Genomic DNA, 20,398 nt, shown 5'->3' with positions numbered 1-20,398 from the left:
ACAGGGCTCTGTGGCAAAGTGGTGAGATGAATGGCAGACAATGAAGGTTTTTCTTGACTTAACCAAAAAAGATTGGGAGCAGGAAAGCAGAAGGTTGATGTCAGATGCCAGAAGGAAAAATCATGATCACTTGCCCGGTTTCCAGACTTGGGCCAATTCTCATATCCAGAGCTCAGTGATGAAGGCAGGAGCCAGGTCCCTTTAGGAAGGACCCTACCACACCAGGAAGCATATACTGTTGTGTTTCACCCAATCTTTCTCCAAACGGACCTATGGCCACTCTCCAGAGTACTGAATACCAGAGAGTGAGGAGGACCCAGCTCTTCTGAGGGCTGCTAAATAAAGGATCTGAGCTGATATGTTTCCAGGAAACCCCAAGTACCAATATAACTTCTTTATAGAACGGAGGTCTAAGGAAGCCAGGATAAGTTGAATCCTGATCCACTTCGTAGTAGATCCAATGTGGTCTTTTCCCTGGGACCCGAATATATAATTGAGATGGATATACTTGGCGGCTGGCAGAAATCTCATGTTCATTTCATAATCTGTGGAGCAAGAGTCATTATGGTGGGACAAGGAAAGTGCATGCCCCTGAAATGCTACCCCACCTCAGCAAGATAATAAATCAAAAGCAATACTGATTCTATTGGAATGGTAGATGTTAGACTTAGAAGATATAGGAGTAGTAGTCCTCATTATATTCCCATTCAATTTACCATTCTGACACCTGAACAAAAGGGGATGATTATGGTGGAAGATGGTGGATTACTGTGAAATAACCAAAGGATAGCCTTATTGTGGTTATACACGATGTTTATTAGAACACATCAAAACAGCCTCTGGCGTTGGGTTTGGGCTACTGACCTGGTAAATGCATTCTTTTAATCTCGATTATAGAAAAGAATCAGAAGGCAGTGCATTCCCTTAGGACAGCAGTACATATTCAGTCTTGCCTCAGAGCTGCATTAACGCTTCCGTTCTCTGTTACAACACAGTCTGGAGGGGCCTTGATTGTTTGGACAGTCCATGGAAGGTCACACTGGTCCGCTGTATTTGTGACATCCCAATAAATGGACCTGAAGAGCAGGAAGTGGCAGGTTGTTTGAATGCCCTGGCAAGACACGTGCATGCTGGAGTGGACCAGCTAGTATTCAGGAAAAAGCTCTCTGAGGAGGATACATGTAAGCAGCAACGAGGGGAGGGAACAGCTAGTGTAATAACCCTAAATCTGAATGAATGCGGCATGTTTGAGAAGCAGGAAGAAGGCCAACGTGGCCGGAGCATAGAGGACAAGGCGGGTGTGGTGAGAGTAGAGGTGTGAGAGGCAGTTAGGGGCCACGTCGTGTAGGGTCATTGCTGAGAAGCTAAGATGTGCAAGTTTCAGGTGACCCATTTGAAAGTTTTTTGATCTAAACGTGGTGGGAAAAAAAAATGGGCTCTCGGCAGGGAAATGATGATGTCTTAGTCCATTTGGGCTGCTACAACAAAATGCTATAAATTGAGTGGCTTATAAACAACAGATTTATTTCTCCCACCTCTAGAGGCTGGGGGGTCCAAGATCAGGATGCTAGCAAATCTAGTGACTGGTGAGAGCCCACTTCCTGGTTCACAGATGGGCCTTCTTGGGGCGTGCTCACGTGGAGGAGGGCGACCAGGGAGCTCTGTGGGGTCTCTTTTACAAGAGCAGTACTTCCATTCCTGAGGGCTCTAGCCTCATGACCTAAGCACTTCCCAAAGGCCTCACCTCCTAATACCATCCCGTTGGGGATTAGGTTCCAACATATGAATTTGGGGGGAGACACAAGCATTCATTCTGTAGCAGATGATGTGATTTCTGTTTTTTAAAAAGAACCCTTTGGCTGTGTGTGGAGAATGGACTGCAGGGGAGTGGAGGTGCGAGCAGGATCCTTAGGAAGGTTTTGCATTCACACAGGCTGGAGATGCTGGTGGCTTGCTCTGAGGTGGCCATAGAGGGATGGAGGGAGGTAGATAAATTTTGGGTGTATTGTGTAGGAGTATTAATGTATTAGATATGAAGAATCAAAAGGGAGGCATCAGAACGACAACAAAATTTTTAGCTCCAACAATCAGATGGTAGTGTCTTTCGCATGGATAAGAAAGACCAACAGAGAAGGACATTTGGGGCAGGGCAAAAAATACGTGGGAATTAAAAATCCCTTTTAAGTCTGAGATGCCTGGTAATCAACTGACTCTATGAATCTGAATTTCTGAGATGGTATGAGGCTAGAGATGAGGATCTGGAATTGTTGGCGCAATTGTGGGTTTTAAAGCTGCCTTTTGAGGCTGGGGAACATCTAGACAGTTGGAGGCAGCGTCCTGGTGTCAAAGTGCTTGGGCTTTGCAGCCAGGCTGAAGTGAGTCTGAATCCTCCCCCTACCACTCACTAGTGATGTAGCTCTGGGCATGTCACTCCTTCTGTCTCCAACTCCTCAGCCACAAAATGGGGATTGTAGTACCCTCCACTCAGGGTCGTGGGGAGGATTAAGAACATATGTAAGTCTCCTGGCATTTGGAGGAGAAGATGTTGGAGATGTCGACATCATCATTCACCTGGTGAAAGTTACTTGAGTTACAGCTTTAGTCCCTAGGAGTAAACACAATAATTTTACAAACCCAAACCTTTGAAATATTAACTTATGTTCTGTACTACCAAAAAAAGTCTAGAAAAATGCTTATACAGACCTGCACTAGGGTGGGGGCAGGGCGTAGAAATCAATCCTGGTATTGGTAGCTGCCACATAGGAATGATTCTGTGCACAAACTCCCACTTGCTTTCTAGTGGTCGGTAAAGCTGTAAAACATCTTTGTCAGGAGAGAACACATAGGTGATCTTAAAGAATAAACATGCATTTTGAAGTCAGCCAGACCAGGGTTCAGATCTCCAGCTTGTCTTGACCTTACCTTGAGTGTGAACTTCAGTCAGGTAGGAGGGCTGCAGCAACACTGACTTCCCATCTGTAACCTCATTGGCATGAGCAGCCTGCATCGACTTCTTCGGGATCCCCATATTCAATAAATATGTCAACTGGCATCATTGTCATTTTTCCTTTAATGTAGCTCGTCAGGAGCTTAGCATTGAGAAGCCCTTGAGTTTGAAGCTTATGGAACAATTAAACTCCCTCTTGGGAGAATCCAGACCTGGAGACTGTCAGTGCATAGGGATGAGCACTTGTGTATTTGTCTCCCTCTTGCCAGAAAAATGGAATGTTCCAAAGTTCCTCAAGGACTTTATTTCAATGAGCCATGTGTACATTGCATGCTATGCAATTAATCTAGAAAACTATTCCTCTAATAAACTCAGGGAACCGGCCCATCTCCTATTAATTTCTTTTAATCAGCTATCATCAGGAAAGCACTGACTGGCTGCCTGATGAGATTCCTCCCTGACTGATGGGAATGGTCAGTAATGCTGGACCAATGATGGCCTAGCTGATGATCAGAGTGCTGACGTGTCCATGCTGTCATCTCATGACACTGCTCTGAGTCAGTTATGGCAGATAGCAGCATCCCCATCCTGGAGCTCAGAGAGATGAGGTGACTGCCCAAGGTCACAGGGAGGTTTCATTTCTTTGCAAAGCCGGGTCATTAAAGGTACGGGCTCTGGAGTTAGGCACATCTGCATTCAAATCCTGGTTCTGACAGTCTGTAGCTGTGTGACTGACCTCAGCGGCCCTGGGCAGTGCCAACCTTATCCCCATGCCCTCACCACTGCAGGGAACCCTGCCCACCTTCTGGCTGCCAGCAGCTGCATTTATGTAACCGCCAGAGCCTGCCTTGCCCCCTCCCCCACAACAGTCTAGAAGCGACAGAGAATTCGGGCTCCTTGGGAGCAGCCTCAGCCAAGATGGATTGGAGTTGGTGAAAAATACCCAGCTCCCTCACGCCTCGTGTCAGATGATTCTGAGACATGAGTCTACACTGGCTCCCGGGTTTCCCCAGCAGGATTAAGCTCTGGTTATCCACCCTAGCAACTTGCTTGAAAACGCACATTACATTGGCTGCCCACCTTCCTCGTCTCATTTCCCATTTCCCTACTTTTTCCTTGAGATCTCTTCTTAAGTAAATCCCTTGTACTTGGGTCCTTAACTCAGGACGTGTTTCTGGGGAACCTGAACTAAGACAGTGACCTTTGACAAACCGCTGAACTCCGCTCAGACCCTCAGATTCCTAACCTGTAAAAAGAGAATCTCTATAGCGCCCCCCCCTCAGGTTTATAGGGAAGATTAAAGGACATATTTCATATGAAGGGTTTTGCAAAGTTCTGTTCATACCAGCAAAATGTATCATAGCAAAAAATGAGAAAAGACCAAAATGTCCAGCAAAAGGGGGATAGGTAAATCAATTAGGTTTTATCTGAATGAAAGAATATTACATAATCAGTAAAAACTAATGTTTGCAAAGAGTATTCAAGGACATGAAGACTTGTACATGAAAACTATACACTATACGATCCAGCTCGGAGATCCGTGGGAGAAAATTCTAAAACTGAAAATATAAAATTACCTCAATTTCCTTGCAAAGGCATTAAAAATACATTAAAAGTTATTTATACCTTGGCGATGGTAAGTTATTTTCTTTATGCTTTTTCCTATTTTTCAAATTTCAAAATTTTCCAAACCAACAGTATTATGTTCATAATCAGGAAAAAGGCAACGTTAACAGAAATTGATCTTAACTTCAAGATTTCAACTACAATTAAAAAACGATGTCTAAAAACTGTATAAAATCTCACTTTGTTTTTGATTTCCTTTTTCCTGGTCAAATGCACTAATTATTAAAAGGAAATTCAGCTTTCATGCAATATCTAAGTTGACAGTAAATATGGGCAAGGCTTTGCAAAGGCCTATGGAGTGTCTAAATCTGAGATCCTTTGAGTCCAGGCTTCAGGCTACTGGCTCTCTGGGGCGCTCCCCCTCTGATCCTGCTCTGAGAATATATTTCTTCACAATTTCAGTTCACCTGCTCTTCTGGCTCCCATTTGTGGTGTTGATTCCAAGCTGGAGTACCAGGTTGGGCAGTTCCATCAACAGGCTCAGCATCAACGGCCGGTTTGGCCCAGCTCACTTGACCTAGCTCTAGATTCATTACTTCTGAGGGCTCTTTGACTTATCTGCCTCGGCCCTATGTTGCTCACCCCTGTACATCAAACTTCATCTGCATCCAACCTCCCCAAACCTCCATTTAACCACACCGTTTGTAGGGAGAAATTAGTCTTACAAAGGAGAAAACCCATGTATCCCTCCATATGTCCATCTATCCACCTGTCCATCCATCCATCCACCCGTCATACATCCATCCTTCCATCCATCCATCCATCTATCCACCCTTTCACTCACCAAATAATCACTGGGTATGCAACTCTGCAGGCACTGTGCTAGATTCTTGCAATGCAGAGTTAACTCAGACACTGTCCCTACCACACTTCCCAGCAATGTGATAGCAAAGACAAGACACTCATGCCTCACTCAACCCTCCCATATCCATATGCAGCAGACGCTTGTGCTGCCTGCTGCATATCTCCTCAGCTCACCTGATTTCAGCACAGCCATGGTGGACAGTTCCATGCACTTGGCCAGCATCCCTTACCAAGTGGACCTCAGCTGTCTCGGGGATCAGCCTCACAGAGGAGCAATGGGGAAGTGAAGGGGAATTTGAGGCCTCTCCCCCTCAGTGGTAACTAGCTCATTAACATACTTTACTGGGTTTCCCCCCTGCTCTGTCTCACTTTGCCTCTCTCTTACTTCTGCTTCTGGGTAGCATCTGGCAAATAAGCTGTTTGTTGTCAGTTCCTTGTCCCAGTCTCTGCTTTTGAAAGAACCTAAACTAAGATACCTTGACAGGCAGTATGAATGAATGAATGAATGAAAGACTGATGATATTATAATGAGAGGAGAGGAGGACACTGTTGTAGGTGGACAAATGACCACCTGCTGCTGATGCAGAAAGACACCGTCACCTCATTATCCATTTACAATGAGGCACCACAGCTTCCAAGTGTGTGCCAGCATATTGGCTTGGTGGACTGCCTTAGAAATGCTGAGCATTAGAGTAAGGGGGATGTGACAAATAATAATAGCTACCTTTGTAGGGACACTGCCATTTGCTAGGGACTTTATCCACATCATGTCATTTATTCTTCACAAACCTCCTGGGACCCGGGCATTAATTAATCCCATGTTATGCGAGGAAACTGAGGTTCATAGAGGTGGCTCAAGGTTACATAGTGGCAGAGCTGGATCTCAGCTGGATCTGTCCACACTCTTGCGCCTGCCTCTCTACATGTTCTATCCGGTCAGGGTCCCAGTTCTCCAGCTGCTTGACAAGCAATTTATAATGCACACCCTTGAAATCAGGGTGTGCCTTCTCACCGGGTCTAGGGCAGCCGTAGCAGGTCTGGGCAGTGAAGTGTAGCAAATAATGCACAAGTCTATTTGTTACTCACTGTTAACCAACACTTAAGATAAAACACTGCTTTATTCATTCTGTCTGGCAGCTCAGGCGTGCTCCACAGTATCTATTACACGGTGATGTTAATTAGGTCCACAGCACTGCACCTTCTGTATGCAAGGCTTGCTGTGTCACCCGCTGGTCTCATCTCTCCAGAGGCCTCTGGTGCAGCATCAGATCTGAGGATAGAGAGAATCTCTGGGAGGCTGGTGTCACCACCAGAGCCACTGAGCCGAGTATGAAAATTTACTACCTAAGCATTCTGCCTACAGCATTAGGGTCCAGCAACCTGACATGCTTTTCAAGGTCGCTATGAGATCATCTTTCAGGCCAGGCAATTGGGTTAGAGTAGCAGTTCCTAGCACCCCTGAATGGCAGAACTGTAGAAGCTCTTAGTGATCACATCCTTCAACAGGCTCATTTTACAGACAGGCAAACTGAGGCTTTGAGAGGGAGAGCGACGCTTCTAAAGTTATAGAAATACTAGTAGACTCAGATTAGATCCCAGATATTTTTGCTTCTAGTTCAGGCTCTTTTTAATGAATCATTTCGAGGTCCGTGTCCTTCACCCTAGTCTCCTCCTATTGTGTGGCTGTAGAATGGATGCCTGCTAAGTGTTGACCTCTAGTAGCGATACTGGCTCAACACAAGGTTGACACGGGGAAGCCATATTGTAGAAGAGAAATCATATCGTAACTTTGAATGACCTCTGATTAGCTAACCCAGACATGCTCTGTAGATTTCATGGTCCCTTCCAGCGGCTATAAATTGATAACTTTGTTCTTTTGAGTTTCTTAGGAATGTGATGACCCCCAGGCAGAAAGTCTATGCTGATAGCCATCGTCAATGACAATTGAAAGATCAGGGTATTGCTCCGGTCTCTGGGTCTCTGATGCATATCCAGTAAACCAAAAGACTATCAGGAACTAAGACGAGATGTCTGCCCCCACGTGGAGATCAGATGGAGGCCCCCATCCGGAGACCAGATGTCTCCCTGACCTGAAGGCCAGCCCCCTATGTAACTGGCCTGTAGTCTGTTCTGTAAGATGGTTCTTTCAGACATTAGTCAGCCATCTTCCACCTTGCTAGCAAGCTGTAATAGAAAACGCTTTCTCTCCCACCACCTTGCCTCTTGACTATTGGGATGTCTTGTGCTGAGCAGACGACCCCCCTTGGGCAGTAACGGTAGGAACTCGGAGAAGGTTACTCCCTTCTCCCACTACATCCATTTCCCCTGAAGTTCTTGTAAGTAATTCTGTGAATTAGGAAGAGCACTCATTCGTAATTCCATTCTGCATGTGAGATTGAGGTTCAAAGAGGGAAGATGAGAGCAGCTGAATCAGGTTTAAATCCAGGTTTCTGGGGTAGCACTTTCTAACCAAACATGTGGTCTGCCTAAGGGTGAATGGATGAATGGATAAAAGAAGGAATGAATGGATGTTAAGCTTACTACAGAACAAATTAAGGTAGACTTAGATTAATGTTTGAAAGCTCCCATCCAGTATATTTGCATTTCAACAAAGTCAAGGTGTCAAGCCCCCTGGAGCTGCTCTTTGGGCCACAGCAGTGAAGTGTGTATTTCACAGCCTCAAATCCTCCACTCCTACCACCACCTAGTACTCAGCCTAGTTGGGAGCAGGCCCTGGGTGAGGGCTTCTAAAATGGAACAGAAGTGAACACTTTGGAACCAGGACATCCAGCTCTCCAGGAACAACTTGGGGAGGCACTGGGGTATTAAGGGAGCAGTCTCGCCCTCATATCACCACAGTTGTTTTTTCAATCTTTAGTCAACACTGGCCTAAAGGAGGAAAGGAAAAGGACAGACAGGAACACGAAGACTGAGATACAGGAAAGAGATATAAACACGAGATCACCTGCTGACAGTCAGGGAAGGGCTCCTGGCCAGCTCCCCACCCCAGGGACTGGCCCGGCTGGAGTCAGTGTCAGCCTTCACTAGGACTGGGAAGGAAGAGAGGTGGCCCTGACATCCTGCTGAGCACAGTCCCAGGGGGGCTGGGCAGAGCGGTGACCCCAGTAATACGGATGAAATGTCAGGAGATTGGATAGAATTTCAAACAGAAACTTAACCCAGGACCTCTGACCAGGAGTGATGTAAAAACTGCTTAGAACTGACAATGACCTGCTGTCCAATCCTCAGCAATGTGCACACACAAGCATTCTCAACTACACAACCTCATGCATTTTCACACCAAACATAAAGAAGGTACTCACAAAAGCCTCACATATAATGCAAATATGCTAGTACACACATGCCCACCTAAATCCATCAAGTCAATTTATGTCTTTCACCTCTCCCAGCCTCTCCCCATCTCTCTCCTTTCTTTTTCTCTCTCATAGATGCTCTTGGTATTGAAGTTTTGTCAGCTTTCTATATGGACCTGTAAGCTAGGTTTGCTCCACTTTGCCCAGAAGTTTAAGGGGCTGCCCTTGTTTATGAACTTGTGGAGGGATGGGGAGGAGGAGGGCGTCAGCCTCACGGAAATGTCCTGCTCGGAGCAGGCATCTTCATGTTCATTCTCAGCAGCAGCAGCAATACCTGCCAGCTCTCAGTGAATGGTTACTCTCTGCCTGGTCTTGTGCTGGGCCTTGGGACCTGAGCAATGAGTAAGGCTGGGTTTTGCCATCTTTATTCATCTCACCCCAAGAACAATACAAAGTTGAGTTGAGAAGACAGAGCTGACACACAGAAAAGCGAAATATGAAAGTAATTGCTAAGTGCCAAATGAGACATTTAGACAACAGTTCTCTAGAAGCTCGGAGGATGAGTCACCTGCAAGGGCTGGGAGGCCAGCAGGACTTCCCTGAGGAGGGGTCTTGAAGGGTAGGTAGGAATCAGGGCAACAGAAAGAAATGGGAAGTGCCTGGCAAACACAAGATGTTTAATAAATTTTGTTGGACGAATTAATGACAGGACAATCCAGTCAAAGGCAAGGCACGGACCGAGTGGGGGCCTTTATGAGGTCTCAGAAGAAAGGGAGGAAATATTGGAAAATACTTTTCAAAATTCAGTACTTTCCTATTTATCCTCTCTTCAGATCCTCACGATACTCTTGAGGGTAGGTTGGTTGAGGATTATGTCCTCATATCAAAGAGTAAGAAGTTAAAACCAGCCGAAGCTCTGGGGTAACTTCAGACAGGGCAAGAGGATTACTTAATGTCACACAGCCAGGCAGTATCAGAGCTGGGAGCAGAACTACGTTTCCTAATGGCCATATCATTAAATCCTTCTGGCTTTACAATTTGAATACTGGGGTGGGAAGCGGGTGGAGCAGAGGAAGAGGACATCTTTGGGATGTTTAGTGGGAACACGCCTTCTAGCTGGTGACCAGTATCTGCTGTTTAATGCAAGAGTAAGGACAGGGGTGGGTTAATGGAGGGGCTATGCCTCCCCTGCACCACCCCATCCCATCCCTGGCAAAATGTCTGTCTCGTTCCTACAGCTCAGAGGGTAGCGCCAGCTCTTCCTGGTAAGAAGAGACTCAGGCCTGGGGACGCGCAGGGACATCCAGCTGCAGAGGAGAACGCCTGGAGCCAGGCTCAGGGACTCAGGCAAAATGAGGTCGTGGACAGGAGCAAAAATGAACCCGTGAGCTCCCTGAGGCCGAGGCTCTTCACAACGCGCATTAAATATTTATCGTTTTACCCGTCTTGGTACCGTACGCAGAAAGGCTGCGGGCGAAGGGAAAGAAGGCCGGCATTCTTGGATGTCAGCAGGCTCCTCCTCGTATCAGCTGTGCCACTGTGGACAGGTTCCCTCTCTGAGCTTCTGTCCCCACATCAGGGAATAACACCTGCTTCATAGGGGTGTTGAGAGGATTCTGTGAGCTCACGTAAGACAAAGCAGCCAGTGCAGGGCCTGGAGCTGGGCAGGCACGCAGTCAGGGCAGAGCAGCAGAAGTAGTAGTAGTAGCAGCAGCAAATTAGCAATAACAGTAGTAGCAATAGCAGTGGTAGTAATAGCAGTATTAGCAGTAATAGTAGCAGCAGTAGCAGAAGCAGTAGGAGTAGTAGATTAACAACAATACCAGTAGCAGTAGCAGTAGTAGTAGCAGCAGCACCGATAGTAGTAGTGGTAGCAGTAACAGGAGTAGCAGTAGCAGAAATAGTAGTAGTGGTGGTGGTGGTAGCAGATCAGCAGTAGTAGCAGTTGTAGTTGTACCAGTAGTAGCACCAGTAGTAGCAGTAGCAGTGACAGTAGTAGTAGTGGTAGTATTAGTAGCAATGGTGTAGTAGTAATAGCAGCAGTAGCAGTAGTAGTAGTGGTAGTAGTAGTAGTAGCACTAGCAGTGTTATAGTGAGAGTAGTAGTAGCAGCAGTAGTAGAAGTAATAGTACTGATAGCAGTAGTAGCACTGGCAGTAGTAGCAGTGGTAGTAGTAGTAGCCGTAGTGGTGGTATTAGTGGTAGTAGTAGTAGCAGTAGCAGTAGTAGTAGTGGTGGTAGTAGCAGCAGCAGTAATAGTGGTAGTAGTAGCAGTGGTAGTAGAAGTAGTAGTAGTCTTATCAGTGGCAGTAGTAGCAGTAGCACCAGCAGCAACAGTAGCCACAGCAGCAGCAACAATTGTTGTTTTTATTGTTATAAGAAAAATGATATAATTGCCTTGGGCTCTGAAAAAGAATTTGGCCTCCAAGAAAGGACTGGAAATGAAGCAAATCTACCTCATCCATCTCTCCATGGAGAGTGGGGCCTTGAAGCCCATCCGGGACTTCTGACTCCAAGTGCAAGCACTCTACCACGCTGTGTGGCCTTTCATACTGAGTTGGACTTAATTCTGTGGGTAAGGGGGCCATGGAAGTCTGAGCAGTGGACTGTCTCAGAGAGGTCCATGCTTTGGGAAGGTAAGTCTGTAACTAGGCCCTAGACATTAGGATAAGCTCCAGAAGGACCTTTGGATTTGGGCTTTAGTCCTTCTTCTATTCTGCTCCAGTTAGAGAGCCTCTGACATGTCTGGAACTGTGTTAGGGCTACGAGAGGTATGGAGATGAATAAAACCCAATTCTGCTCTCAAAGAAACTGATTGACAGTGGGGAGGTGACGATCATGTGAGTGAAATCACTGATAATTAGATAAAGAAGCAAAGTGTCTTGGAGGATACAAGAAAAGGATGCATGGGGTCGGGGTGTTTGAGCTAAGTCTTGACTAAAAGAAGGATTTTCTTAGGTAAGAAGAGTAGAGATGGTAGACGGATATGAGAGACGCTGAGCAGGCAGAACCAGCGGGAAGTGGCAGCTGATCAGAAGGGAGGTGTGAAGGGTACAGAAGTGGAATGATATCCAGGCGCCTGCTCACAAAATTTGAAAGAGGTGCCATAAACGTGGGGTCCTGTTTTACAGAGATCCTGGAAGCTCCTCTAGAGAGAGAGAGAGAGTGGGTTAGCAGGAGAGCATCTGGAGGCAGGAGGCCAATGAGGGGCCATTACAGCAGTCCAGGTAGGAGACGATGAGGGGAGTGAATAGAAGGGAGAGATTGGAAAAGGCAGAGGAAGGAAGATGCACAACAATTCTTCCAGTAAATATTATCTCCTCACTTTAAAGATGAGGAAAGTAAACTCTGCTTTACATGATTCACAAGAGAAAAATAGCAAGTGCTGGAGCCTAGATTGAAACTCTGGTCCATCTGACTTCAAAGCCAGTCCATTAAACTGCTTGAAGACAGACATATCACCAAGGCAGAAGGAAGGGGCCATGGTGACTGGCTGGCTGTGTCGGGGGAGGGAGAGGAGGGCATTGTGACAAGAGGAAGTTTTCCAGCCTCGGCAACCAGGTGGAAAAAGAAGACATCAACAAAGACAGCTGATGCCAGGGAAAGCAGCAGATGTGGAGTAAAGATTGACATGGGGTCAGACAAAAATAGATCCCAGGTCTTTGGGGGTCAAGCAACTTTTAAGCATTAGGAGCCATATGAGGCATCATAGCAGTGACTTTCTGAATTGAGGAGGCTGAGCGCTGAGGTTTGGGGTTGAACCAAGATGCAGTGGGGTGCAGCAGAGTCGCGTTTGTGCCTAGGTCCTGTCCCAGTTACCCACCAGCTGTGGACCGCGGGCAGGGGACTGAAGTGCACCGATCTCTGTTTCCTCATCTGCAAAAGGGAGACAATAAGCCCTGTCCAGCCTGCCCCTGAGTCCAGGGAGAGTAGGGAGAGCTGACAGAGATGAGCGTGCCCCAGGGAGGCCCTGAGTTTCAGCGGCAGGGTGTATGGCCGTGAAAACTTCATAGAGACGACCCCTGAGAAGTCGCATGCCAACCAAAAATGACATAGGAAGGGCACCTCATAAATCCTAAGATTTTTGTGTTGTTTTAATAAAACACAGTGTCTTGGAGAATCTATACCCCCTTCTCTCTTTAGTTTTGTCATTTCTGCCTCAGTTAGGGCGTGGCGCACACCGTGTCCAGCACCACCTTCCCACCTGTTCAGAGCCCCAATTTGCAAAGCCTCTTTCCTCTCCCTCAAGGGTCCAGGGCTTTTGGACTACGCCCCCCCTGCCCACACACACACAATTGTTCACTCCACACTCACTGAGCACACACTCTGCCACATGATCTGTGTTAAGTGCTGAGGCCACGATGATGAATAAGACCTAGCTCCCTGCCCTGACACCCGTCTCTCAGTGTGACTGTCGTTTTTCTGGACACTTCTCTCACTCCTGTCCTCTAGTCAGTAAGGGGATGTACTTCTGTCTGTACTTCATCTGAGAGTGAAAAAGCCTTTGCTTCAAGAAAAGGGAATTCTAACCCTAGCAAGCAGGTGAGAGGTGAGCAGGGGTTGGGGTGGTTTGGGGAAAGAGTTCTACTCTCTGCCAGGTATTCCCTAGATGTTGTTATATTTTTTTGAACAGCGTTAATGGAGGAATAATTGATATACAAAAACTGCACGTATTAGTGTATACAATCTGATGAGTTTGCACATTTGCAAATGCCTGTGAAACTGTCACCATAATCAAGGTAACAGACACAGCCATCACCTCCAAGTTTCCTTGTGTTTCCCTTTTATTTTGTCTTTGTTTGTGTTGTTACGAGAACACTTACCATGAGATCTGCCCTCTTGACAAGTGTTTCAGTGCACTACACAACATTAACTCAGCACTATGCTAGACGTAGATGTTATTATATTTAATCCTCACAACAACTGTGGGAGGTAGGTATTATTGTTCTCATTTTATAGATGAAGATCCTGAGGCTTAGAGAGGTTAAACTCTGCCCAGAGCCATACAGCTAGTTAACAGAAGAGCTGGTGTTTCTGGTTTGTTTGACTTTTTAAAGCCAGGCTATTCCTATTACGTTATAATGTCCCCCTATTCCACCTGACGTGGTGGTCCCTTGGCTGGGCTGAGTCACAAGGGAGAGGACCTCTAAGCTTTGTGCCCTCAAAGTGCTCAGGAGGCGGGGCTCAGAGGACGAATACTGAACAAGAACTGTGAGGCACAGTGGGCTCACTCACACACTCCAGAAGGAGGGCGGGATATGGAACCTGGACTAGATCACCTGCCTGGGGTCAGAAACCCAGAGGGGTCAAGATGGGCCCTGCGATGACTACCTGGCTGATCTAGAAGCCTCTGCGTGTCAAGTGATAAATGGGCTCCTTGCCCCATGCCTACCCTGCTGGAGTGCCCAGCAGGGACTCAGACAGGTGCGTGGCAATGAGAGCTGGGAAGAAGGCAGGGTTTCAGCAGCAGGTGCTAGAAAGTCCTGCAATCCTTACACATACGCCAACCTGGAAACTTACACGCTCCCTTCTCCTCCCCCCGACCCCCCACTACCTCTAAGTGATGCCATTGTTTACTTGTTATTCTGCTTTCACCTGTATCCTGTTTTTGACCTGATTTTACCTGGAGACAAATGGAGAGGGCCCAGTGTAGATCAGTGGAAAGGGAGCTGGGTTTGAATCCAGGTTCTCACTAGCCATACAAACGTGAACAAAGCATTTTACCTCTACGGGTCTCAATTTTCTCATCTGGGAAATGGAGAAAATGATACTCACCTCAAGGAACTGCTGGGAATATCAAATAAGGCAACGGATGCAAAGGCATCGAGCACAATGCCTGGCACACAGCAAACGTTCCATAAATATTTGTAAATGTATGAATTGATGCTCAACCAATGTTGGTCACTCTAGACTTCCAGGGTTGGCACTGCTCTTACTGCTTAGGAAACGAGTTGGGGTGCTCTCAGGCAAGTCTCGGGTGTGTTACTGAATTACAGGGAAAGGATAAAGCTCACCCCGTGCCCCTCCCCGCATTCAAAGGCAGTCGGGAGAGCTCCCCCTGCTGCTGCAAAGACCCCGCCTCTGCTCTGGGCATCAGCACAAAGAATCTGGGTGGCCTCCAGCTTGTCCTTCACAACTTTTGAGGGTAAACAGACCGTTAGTCCTGTCTCTGAGCCTCTGGACTGATGCTGAGCAAAACTGGCACTGCTTATGGAGAGTTGTGTGAGAGCCAGGCAGAGGCCCAGAGCATCCCTCCCCCTTCCCCCCTTCATTTTTGCATAGTCGTCTCTCGCTCTCCTCAGAACGCTGGTTTGGTAGCTGGTTCTACCCACTTGCGGCTCCATCCTGAGGAGGAAGCGGGCAGGGGAGAGAAGAGGCTAGAGCGCCCCCTGCTGGAGCTGGGTGGGCTCGTAGCTTCTGGCTGGTTCATCTGCTGGGTTGGTGCTGTTCTCCACCTCAGGGCTAAAACCCTTCCCTCTAACTTGAGAACATAGGTATAACCCGGTCCAAGAAAGCCAGAGGAGTTGCTGAGCAGGCCGAGTCCACGGAAAAGTCCACTGGCAACCCCTGGTCTCCTGGCCTGCCCTTTCTTCTCTACTCTGCCAACAAAGAGAAGCAGACGGTTCTATTGCAAACACACCCTACAGTCTGCCTTATAGCCATGTATTTTTTCCTCTTAAGGAATGCTAAACGTTAGCACAGTCCATATGCTGTAATTCAGAGACCTTTACTGTCACTTGTTTACTGTTAAATGATACTTTTTATACTGTACACCCCATTCTCCGACATCAGGAATGTACCCTCCTGCCTCACGTCATTTCTCTCCAGAGTTATGGACTAGGAGGTGATGCCACAGAGCATCCAGCATCCTCCTAGAAAAGGAATCCCCTCTATTTCCTCCATGACAGATATTCATTCAGATTCTGCTTGCATACCTCTGGTGTTGGGGAGCTCACTGTCTCCCAAGGGAGCCCATCCAATGGTTGGCAACTCCATTCACTAGAAAGTTTTCCTCATTTTTGAGTTGAAATCTGTCTCACCGAGACTACCTCCCTGGATTTGGTTCATACTTTTGGCAAAACAGAACAAGTTTACTTCTTTTGGACCAAAAGAATGTCAAAGATGTCCTTTCAACATTTTAGAGATTATGACCTTGTTTTGCTACCCTGCCCCCTTATTTTTAATCTCAGGGATGAACAGCGCCAGTCTCCTTATCTGCTTCTAGTGTGAAATGGTTTGCAGACAACTCACCATCCGGGTCACATACCAAAATAACATAGCTGTCATTCATCGGGCATCTTTGCTGACATTTCCCTTATCTAATTTCAGTAAATCTACGTAACCACTGTGAGGAGGTAGACAGCACTAAAACCACCTTATAGGTGACGAAACTAAGATTCAGGGAGGTTAAAGAAGTTGCCCAAGATCACACAGGTGTTAAGAGACAGAACCAGGGTTTGAATGCAGAATTGGAACCCAGAGTTGCCTGGCTCTCAGTCTTGTCCTCTTAAACCACCAGCATGCCTGCTGCTTGTGTGGCCTGTGATCCAACTAACCAATGCAATCTTCAGAAAGTGGAGCCTCAATATGGTCACAATGTTACGGAAGTGATCTGACCAGGGAAAAATAGTTCTGGACGATCATCTCTCTTCTTTTACACAAACTGATGCTGACTCAAGACATGCTATAATTTCTGAAAGGCCTGCCACTCGGTGGGCTCACACTGAGCGGGCTGCAGTCAACTAAACTCCCCAGCACTCTGACACGGGAACTGCTGGAAAGTCAAGTCTTGACTGTTCTTCTTTATCTTGATGACAGACTCCCTGACAGCAAAGTGAGGGTTACACCACATTTGGGTTGGCTGGTTGGTTCTGGAGAGAGCGAGAGACCTCAAGGGAAAGGTGCCAAGAAAGCTCAGAGGAACAGAAGAGCTGCATAAACCACTTTATTTGTGCTCCTCTGGGCAATGAGAACCCAGGAGAGAAACTGTATACACAACGCAAAATTTGTAGCCAACTAACATATGGTTCTTTGTTATCATTTCTGATAACCAATAAGCAAAGGCAAAATAAGCTTTGCTCTCCATTTTTGCAGCACACTTTGAAAATCTTCAACCCAGAGCAAAAGAATGCTTACTGGAACTACTTGTGCTAACAGCCCTCTCTCCTTGTGCCTGCCTTCCTCTCCCTATCTCCTAATCCTCATTTCTGGGAGGTCATTTCAATTAGCAGGCTGTCATGGTGACTCAGCCTGCCGCTTCACAGGCGGGAAGGGAGCGGTCTCCCCCGGACCCATTCATCATACGAACGCACTTCACTCTTTAGAAAAATGCACAACGTTCAGCTCCCTCACTTTGGGAATTGCTGCTGCTGTTGCTTTATTTTATCATCCCTGCCTGCCTTGAGGGGCCTCCTTTTGTCGTTTTCATCTTCTTACCTGGCAGTCAGCCTGCCCTGGTTATAGATTATCCGTGCCCACCAATTCAGTGGCCAGGCTTGATCCCTGACACCGGGCTCTGGAGATCTTAACCATGAGGGACCTTTTGGAATGAGTAACCAATACACTTTGTCTTTGGAGCTACTGTTTCAATTCAGCTACCCAGGTCATCGGGAAATAGCTCTCAGAACAGTTTTCTGAAGTTGCATGCTGGGGTTTGAGGGCGGCAGGAAGCGTGCAGCTCATAGATAGAGTGTATGTCTGAGACCACTTTGATTTCAAAAATTCTGTCCCATTGTTCCCAACAGTACATTTGTCTTTGGGTTTTATGTGTTGTTGCTGTTGTCTGGGATCAGCAAATATAGAGAGTGCATTTCTAAAACTGTAAACAACCATGGCCTATTCTAAAAGGTAACCATCCGTAGTAACTATACAACTTTAAAAGGTAAAGGGGCTTTGAAAGCACTGACCTGAGATGTGTCAAACCTCTCAAAAGGGATGTGTAGGGTTTCTTCTTTCTGTGAGCATCTCTGTGTTGTGGAAAATAGCATCTGTACTCGCCTGGTCTGAATCTCCTATTTCGTTCCTGAGTCTTAAGCTGAAGGCTCACAATTGATTTTCCGTTGGTAAAAGGGAAAATCAATGATGAATTTCTCATTTTTTTCCTTCCCCTTCACTAGCTTATTCGTTATCCCACAACCCTTGGAAACTAGGGAAGGGTGATTAATTTCATGTCCCAGCAGAAAATGCACACTCCTGCCTCCACAAGACCTGACTAGACTCCGTGCCCCTAAAAAGAGTTTGAAGGGTCTCTGTGGTTCACTGAGCTCTTCTTGTCCCCTTTGCCGTTGGGGTAGTTGCTGGCCGAGCCCCGCAGGAGTGGGCACTTGTAGGGAGGGGGTTTTTCTTTCCTGCAAAGGGGAGATAACAGAAAGAGAGAAGAAAGGCAGCACATATACACACTGTATTGAAATCATTTGTGTGCATGTCTATCTCCCCCACTGGACTTCGACCTCCTAGGAACAGAGGCCTGGTCTTCCCCTTCTCTGTTTTGGGAACCCAGCCCAGGGCCTGGTTCAAAGCAGGTACCATGGCTCAATGAATAGTCATTCATAGTTAGATGGATGGAGGGATACATTGTATCATTCTGGTTCTGGAGAAAACCTAACTGTCCTACAGTGACAACTCTCCCACCTTTCCACCTTGATTCTCATTCAACCCATTTCACGATGGGATGGAGGTGGATGCATAGAAGAGGTATAATTTAGGAGGGCCTGGGGCCTCATTCCCTTCATAACCATCATGGGATCCAGAGTCCCCTTTATATCCCTCAGGATAGCTGAATTATCCATTTCATGATGGGTCTGTCTCCCCTACAAGTTGGGCTCTCAGAAGGCAGAGATGTGTCTGGTTCATCTCTGTGTCCCAGCACCCAGCACCCAATGCAACACTCTTAAACTTCTCTTCAGTAATTGTCCACTGCTTGTTGTGCTCACACACTAGACTACGAACTCCTTGTGGGCAGGGACCACATTTTATCCATTTTCGCAGTTCCTCTCGTACAGGGCCTCGTTTATTATGTTGCTGACTGATACAGCGATGTGCCATTCATTCGTGCATTGGACTAAGATTCATTTGCAGTGGAAAGAGTGGGCTGTAGAGCCAGAGAGAGCTCCACTGAATGCCAGGTCAGCTACGTACGAGATGCGACCTTGGGCAAGTTATTTAACTTCTCTGAGCTTCATTTGTGAAACAAGGGTAAAATATTCCAGTCTTGCAGGAGTGTTGTGAGGTTAAGTGAGATAACATGAGTAAATGCACCTCGTGTCTTCCCTCGCCTACTGTAACTTGCAAAGGCCTGGTGCTAGGTGCCAGGTGCAGTCCAATGGACTCTGGAGGTGACGAAGATGAGTCAGCACTGGTGCTGACCTCAGGCTGCTGACAGCTTAGTAGAGGAGGGAGTTGAACAAAATAACTACACAAAATAATAAAGAACGACAATGCACGGCAGAAAGCGGCAAATGCCATAAATTTGGGTCTCTGTTGGGCTGTTTGAATTAGGATTGAAGAAGTGACTCTTGAATTGACGAAGGGTCACTTCTCGTAGGCCATCGTGCTCTGACCTCGGAGTACCCATTTTCCTTCATGTTGATGAGTCATGAATAAGGAAGAGATGGAATAAGGAAGAAGTGGCAGCACACAAAAGGGACACCTTCCCTGACATCTCTACCCCGCCAGGCGGCCTCGCTGCCCGAAAGGCCCTCACTCACTGAGGGGCTTGGAGTGCTGCTTATAGGCAAAATGATCTCGAAGAAGTCCCCTGCCTTCTCTGAGCCTCCATTTCTTCATTTCTAAAATAGGGAGAAGAGCCATGTCCTTCCTGCTCGAAGGATCTGGTAAATGGGGGTTGAGGAAGAGCTCTGCAGATTACAAGGTGCCATTTACATGTCATTGACGAGTGTGGTTCTTAACACCCAAAGGGAGCATGGGAAATAAGACGGGTATGTTGTTATGGGAGTAGAGGGAGGTGTGCAAGCTCAGGTAAGGCCACAGGTGGGTCAGCCCTAAGCAGACGGCAGCACGGGGAGGAGATGCGCAGGGCCAGGGAGGGGTGTGACTGCGCAGGTGGCCGGTGGCATAGAAGGCAAAGAGCCTCTGTCCTAAAGATGGGCCCCGAGGGAGCGAGGCACTGGAGGGCGCACCTACCCCGGCTCCGCCCTCCTTGACCTTTCCAGACTTGCCTCCTTTGGGAAGCCGACTTCCCAGAAAACAAGGCTCTCCCTTCTGGAGGCTCCCGCAGCACTTTGTGCTTCACCCCTCAGCACACCACTTTCTAAGTACTTCTTTGCCCGTCTGTTCCTCTCAGGAGACTACGAGTCTCATGCACTTGATTTTTCTCTGTAATTCCTGAGTGAAGCACCTGCAGGAGGCGCCTGAGCAGTGTTTGAGGAGCAGAAATGAACTTTTAGTCTCATCTTTACCATCTGGATTGCTCTACACATCCCTGCCTTGTCATTGCCTTGGAACGCGTCTTTTTAGGTCCTGCTTCTTGTCTTCCGCATCCTATCCCCAACATGGAACACCCTCTGTCCCCTTTCTATTTCATCTGTTTGAATTCCACGTGTCCTTTAAAACCAAGGTCAACCCCACTTCCTCCCTGAAGCCTTCCTGGGGTACTCCTGCTGGCCTCTGGATGCTTGCCAGATGGTGTGGGAGCGCAATTTCTGGTTGAGCGTCACGTTTCTTTTCTACAACATGAGGGGTTGAAGTAG

At 47.2% G+C, this 20,398-nt stretch overlaps 1 protein-coding gene and 1 long non-coding RNA gene across 6 annotated transcripts in view; both read right to left on the bottom strand.

Annotated features, from left to right (window-relative positions):
• Positions 1 to 796: 796 nt before the first annotated feature.
• Positions 797 to 2,986, bottom strand: LOC139081903 (uncharacterized). Its single transcript, XR_011537376.1, has 3 exons — positions 2,704 to 2,986; positions 2,406 to 2,605; positions 797 to 1,076 (listed from the first exon to the last, which is right to left on the bottom strand). It is a non-coding gene; the product is annotated as an uncharacterized lncRNA (long non-coding RNA).
• A 3,473-nt stretch (positions 2,987 to 6,459) lies between these two features.
• Positions 6,460 to 20,398, bottom strand: part of AGBL4 (AGBL carboxypeptidase 4) — a 1,226,144-nt gene continuing 1,212,205 nt past the window's right edge. For 4 of the 5 annotated variants that reach the window (XM_070609700.1, XM_070609702.1, XM_070609703.1 and 1 more), the window contains one exon: positions 16,620 to 18,037. In XM_070609700.1, the coding sequence (XP_070465801.1) occupies positions 17,917 to 18,037 (121 nt within the window). In that variant the 3' untranslated portion in view covers positions 16,620 to 17,916. Of the gene's footprint in view, positions 6,648 to 16,619; positions 18,038 to 20,398 lie in introns of those variants that run through there. The other variant, XM_070609701.1, reaches the window with a different exon arrangement.

This window comes from Equus przewalskii, chromosome 2, assembly GCF_037783145.1.
Source record: "Equus przewalskii isolate Varuska chromosome 2, EquPr2, whole genome shotgun sequence".
In the NCBI taxonomy this organism is placed as follows: domain Eukaryota; kingdom Metazoa; phylum Chordata; class Mammalia; order Perissodactyla; family Equidae; genus Equus; species Equus przewalskii.
Note: the sequence above shows the minus strand (reverse complement) of the source record. Positions and strands in the feature narration are given on the sequence as shown.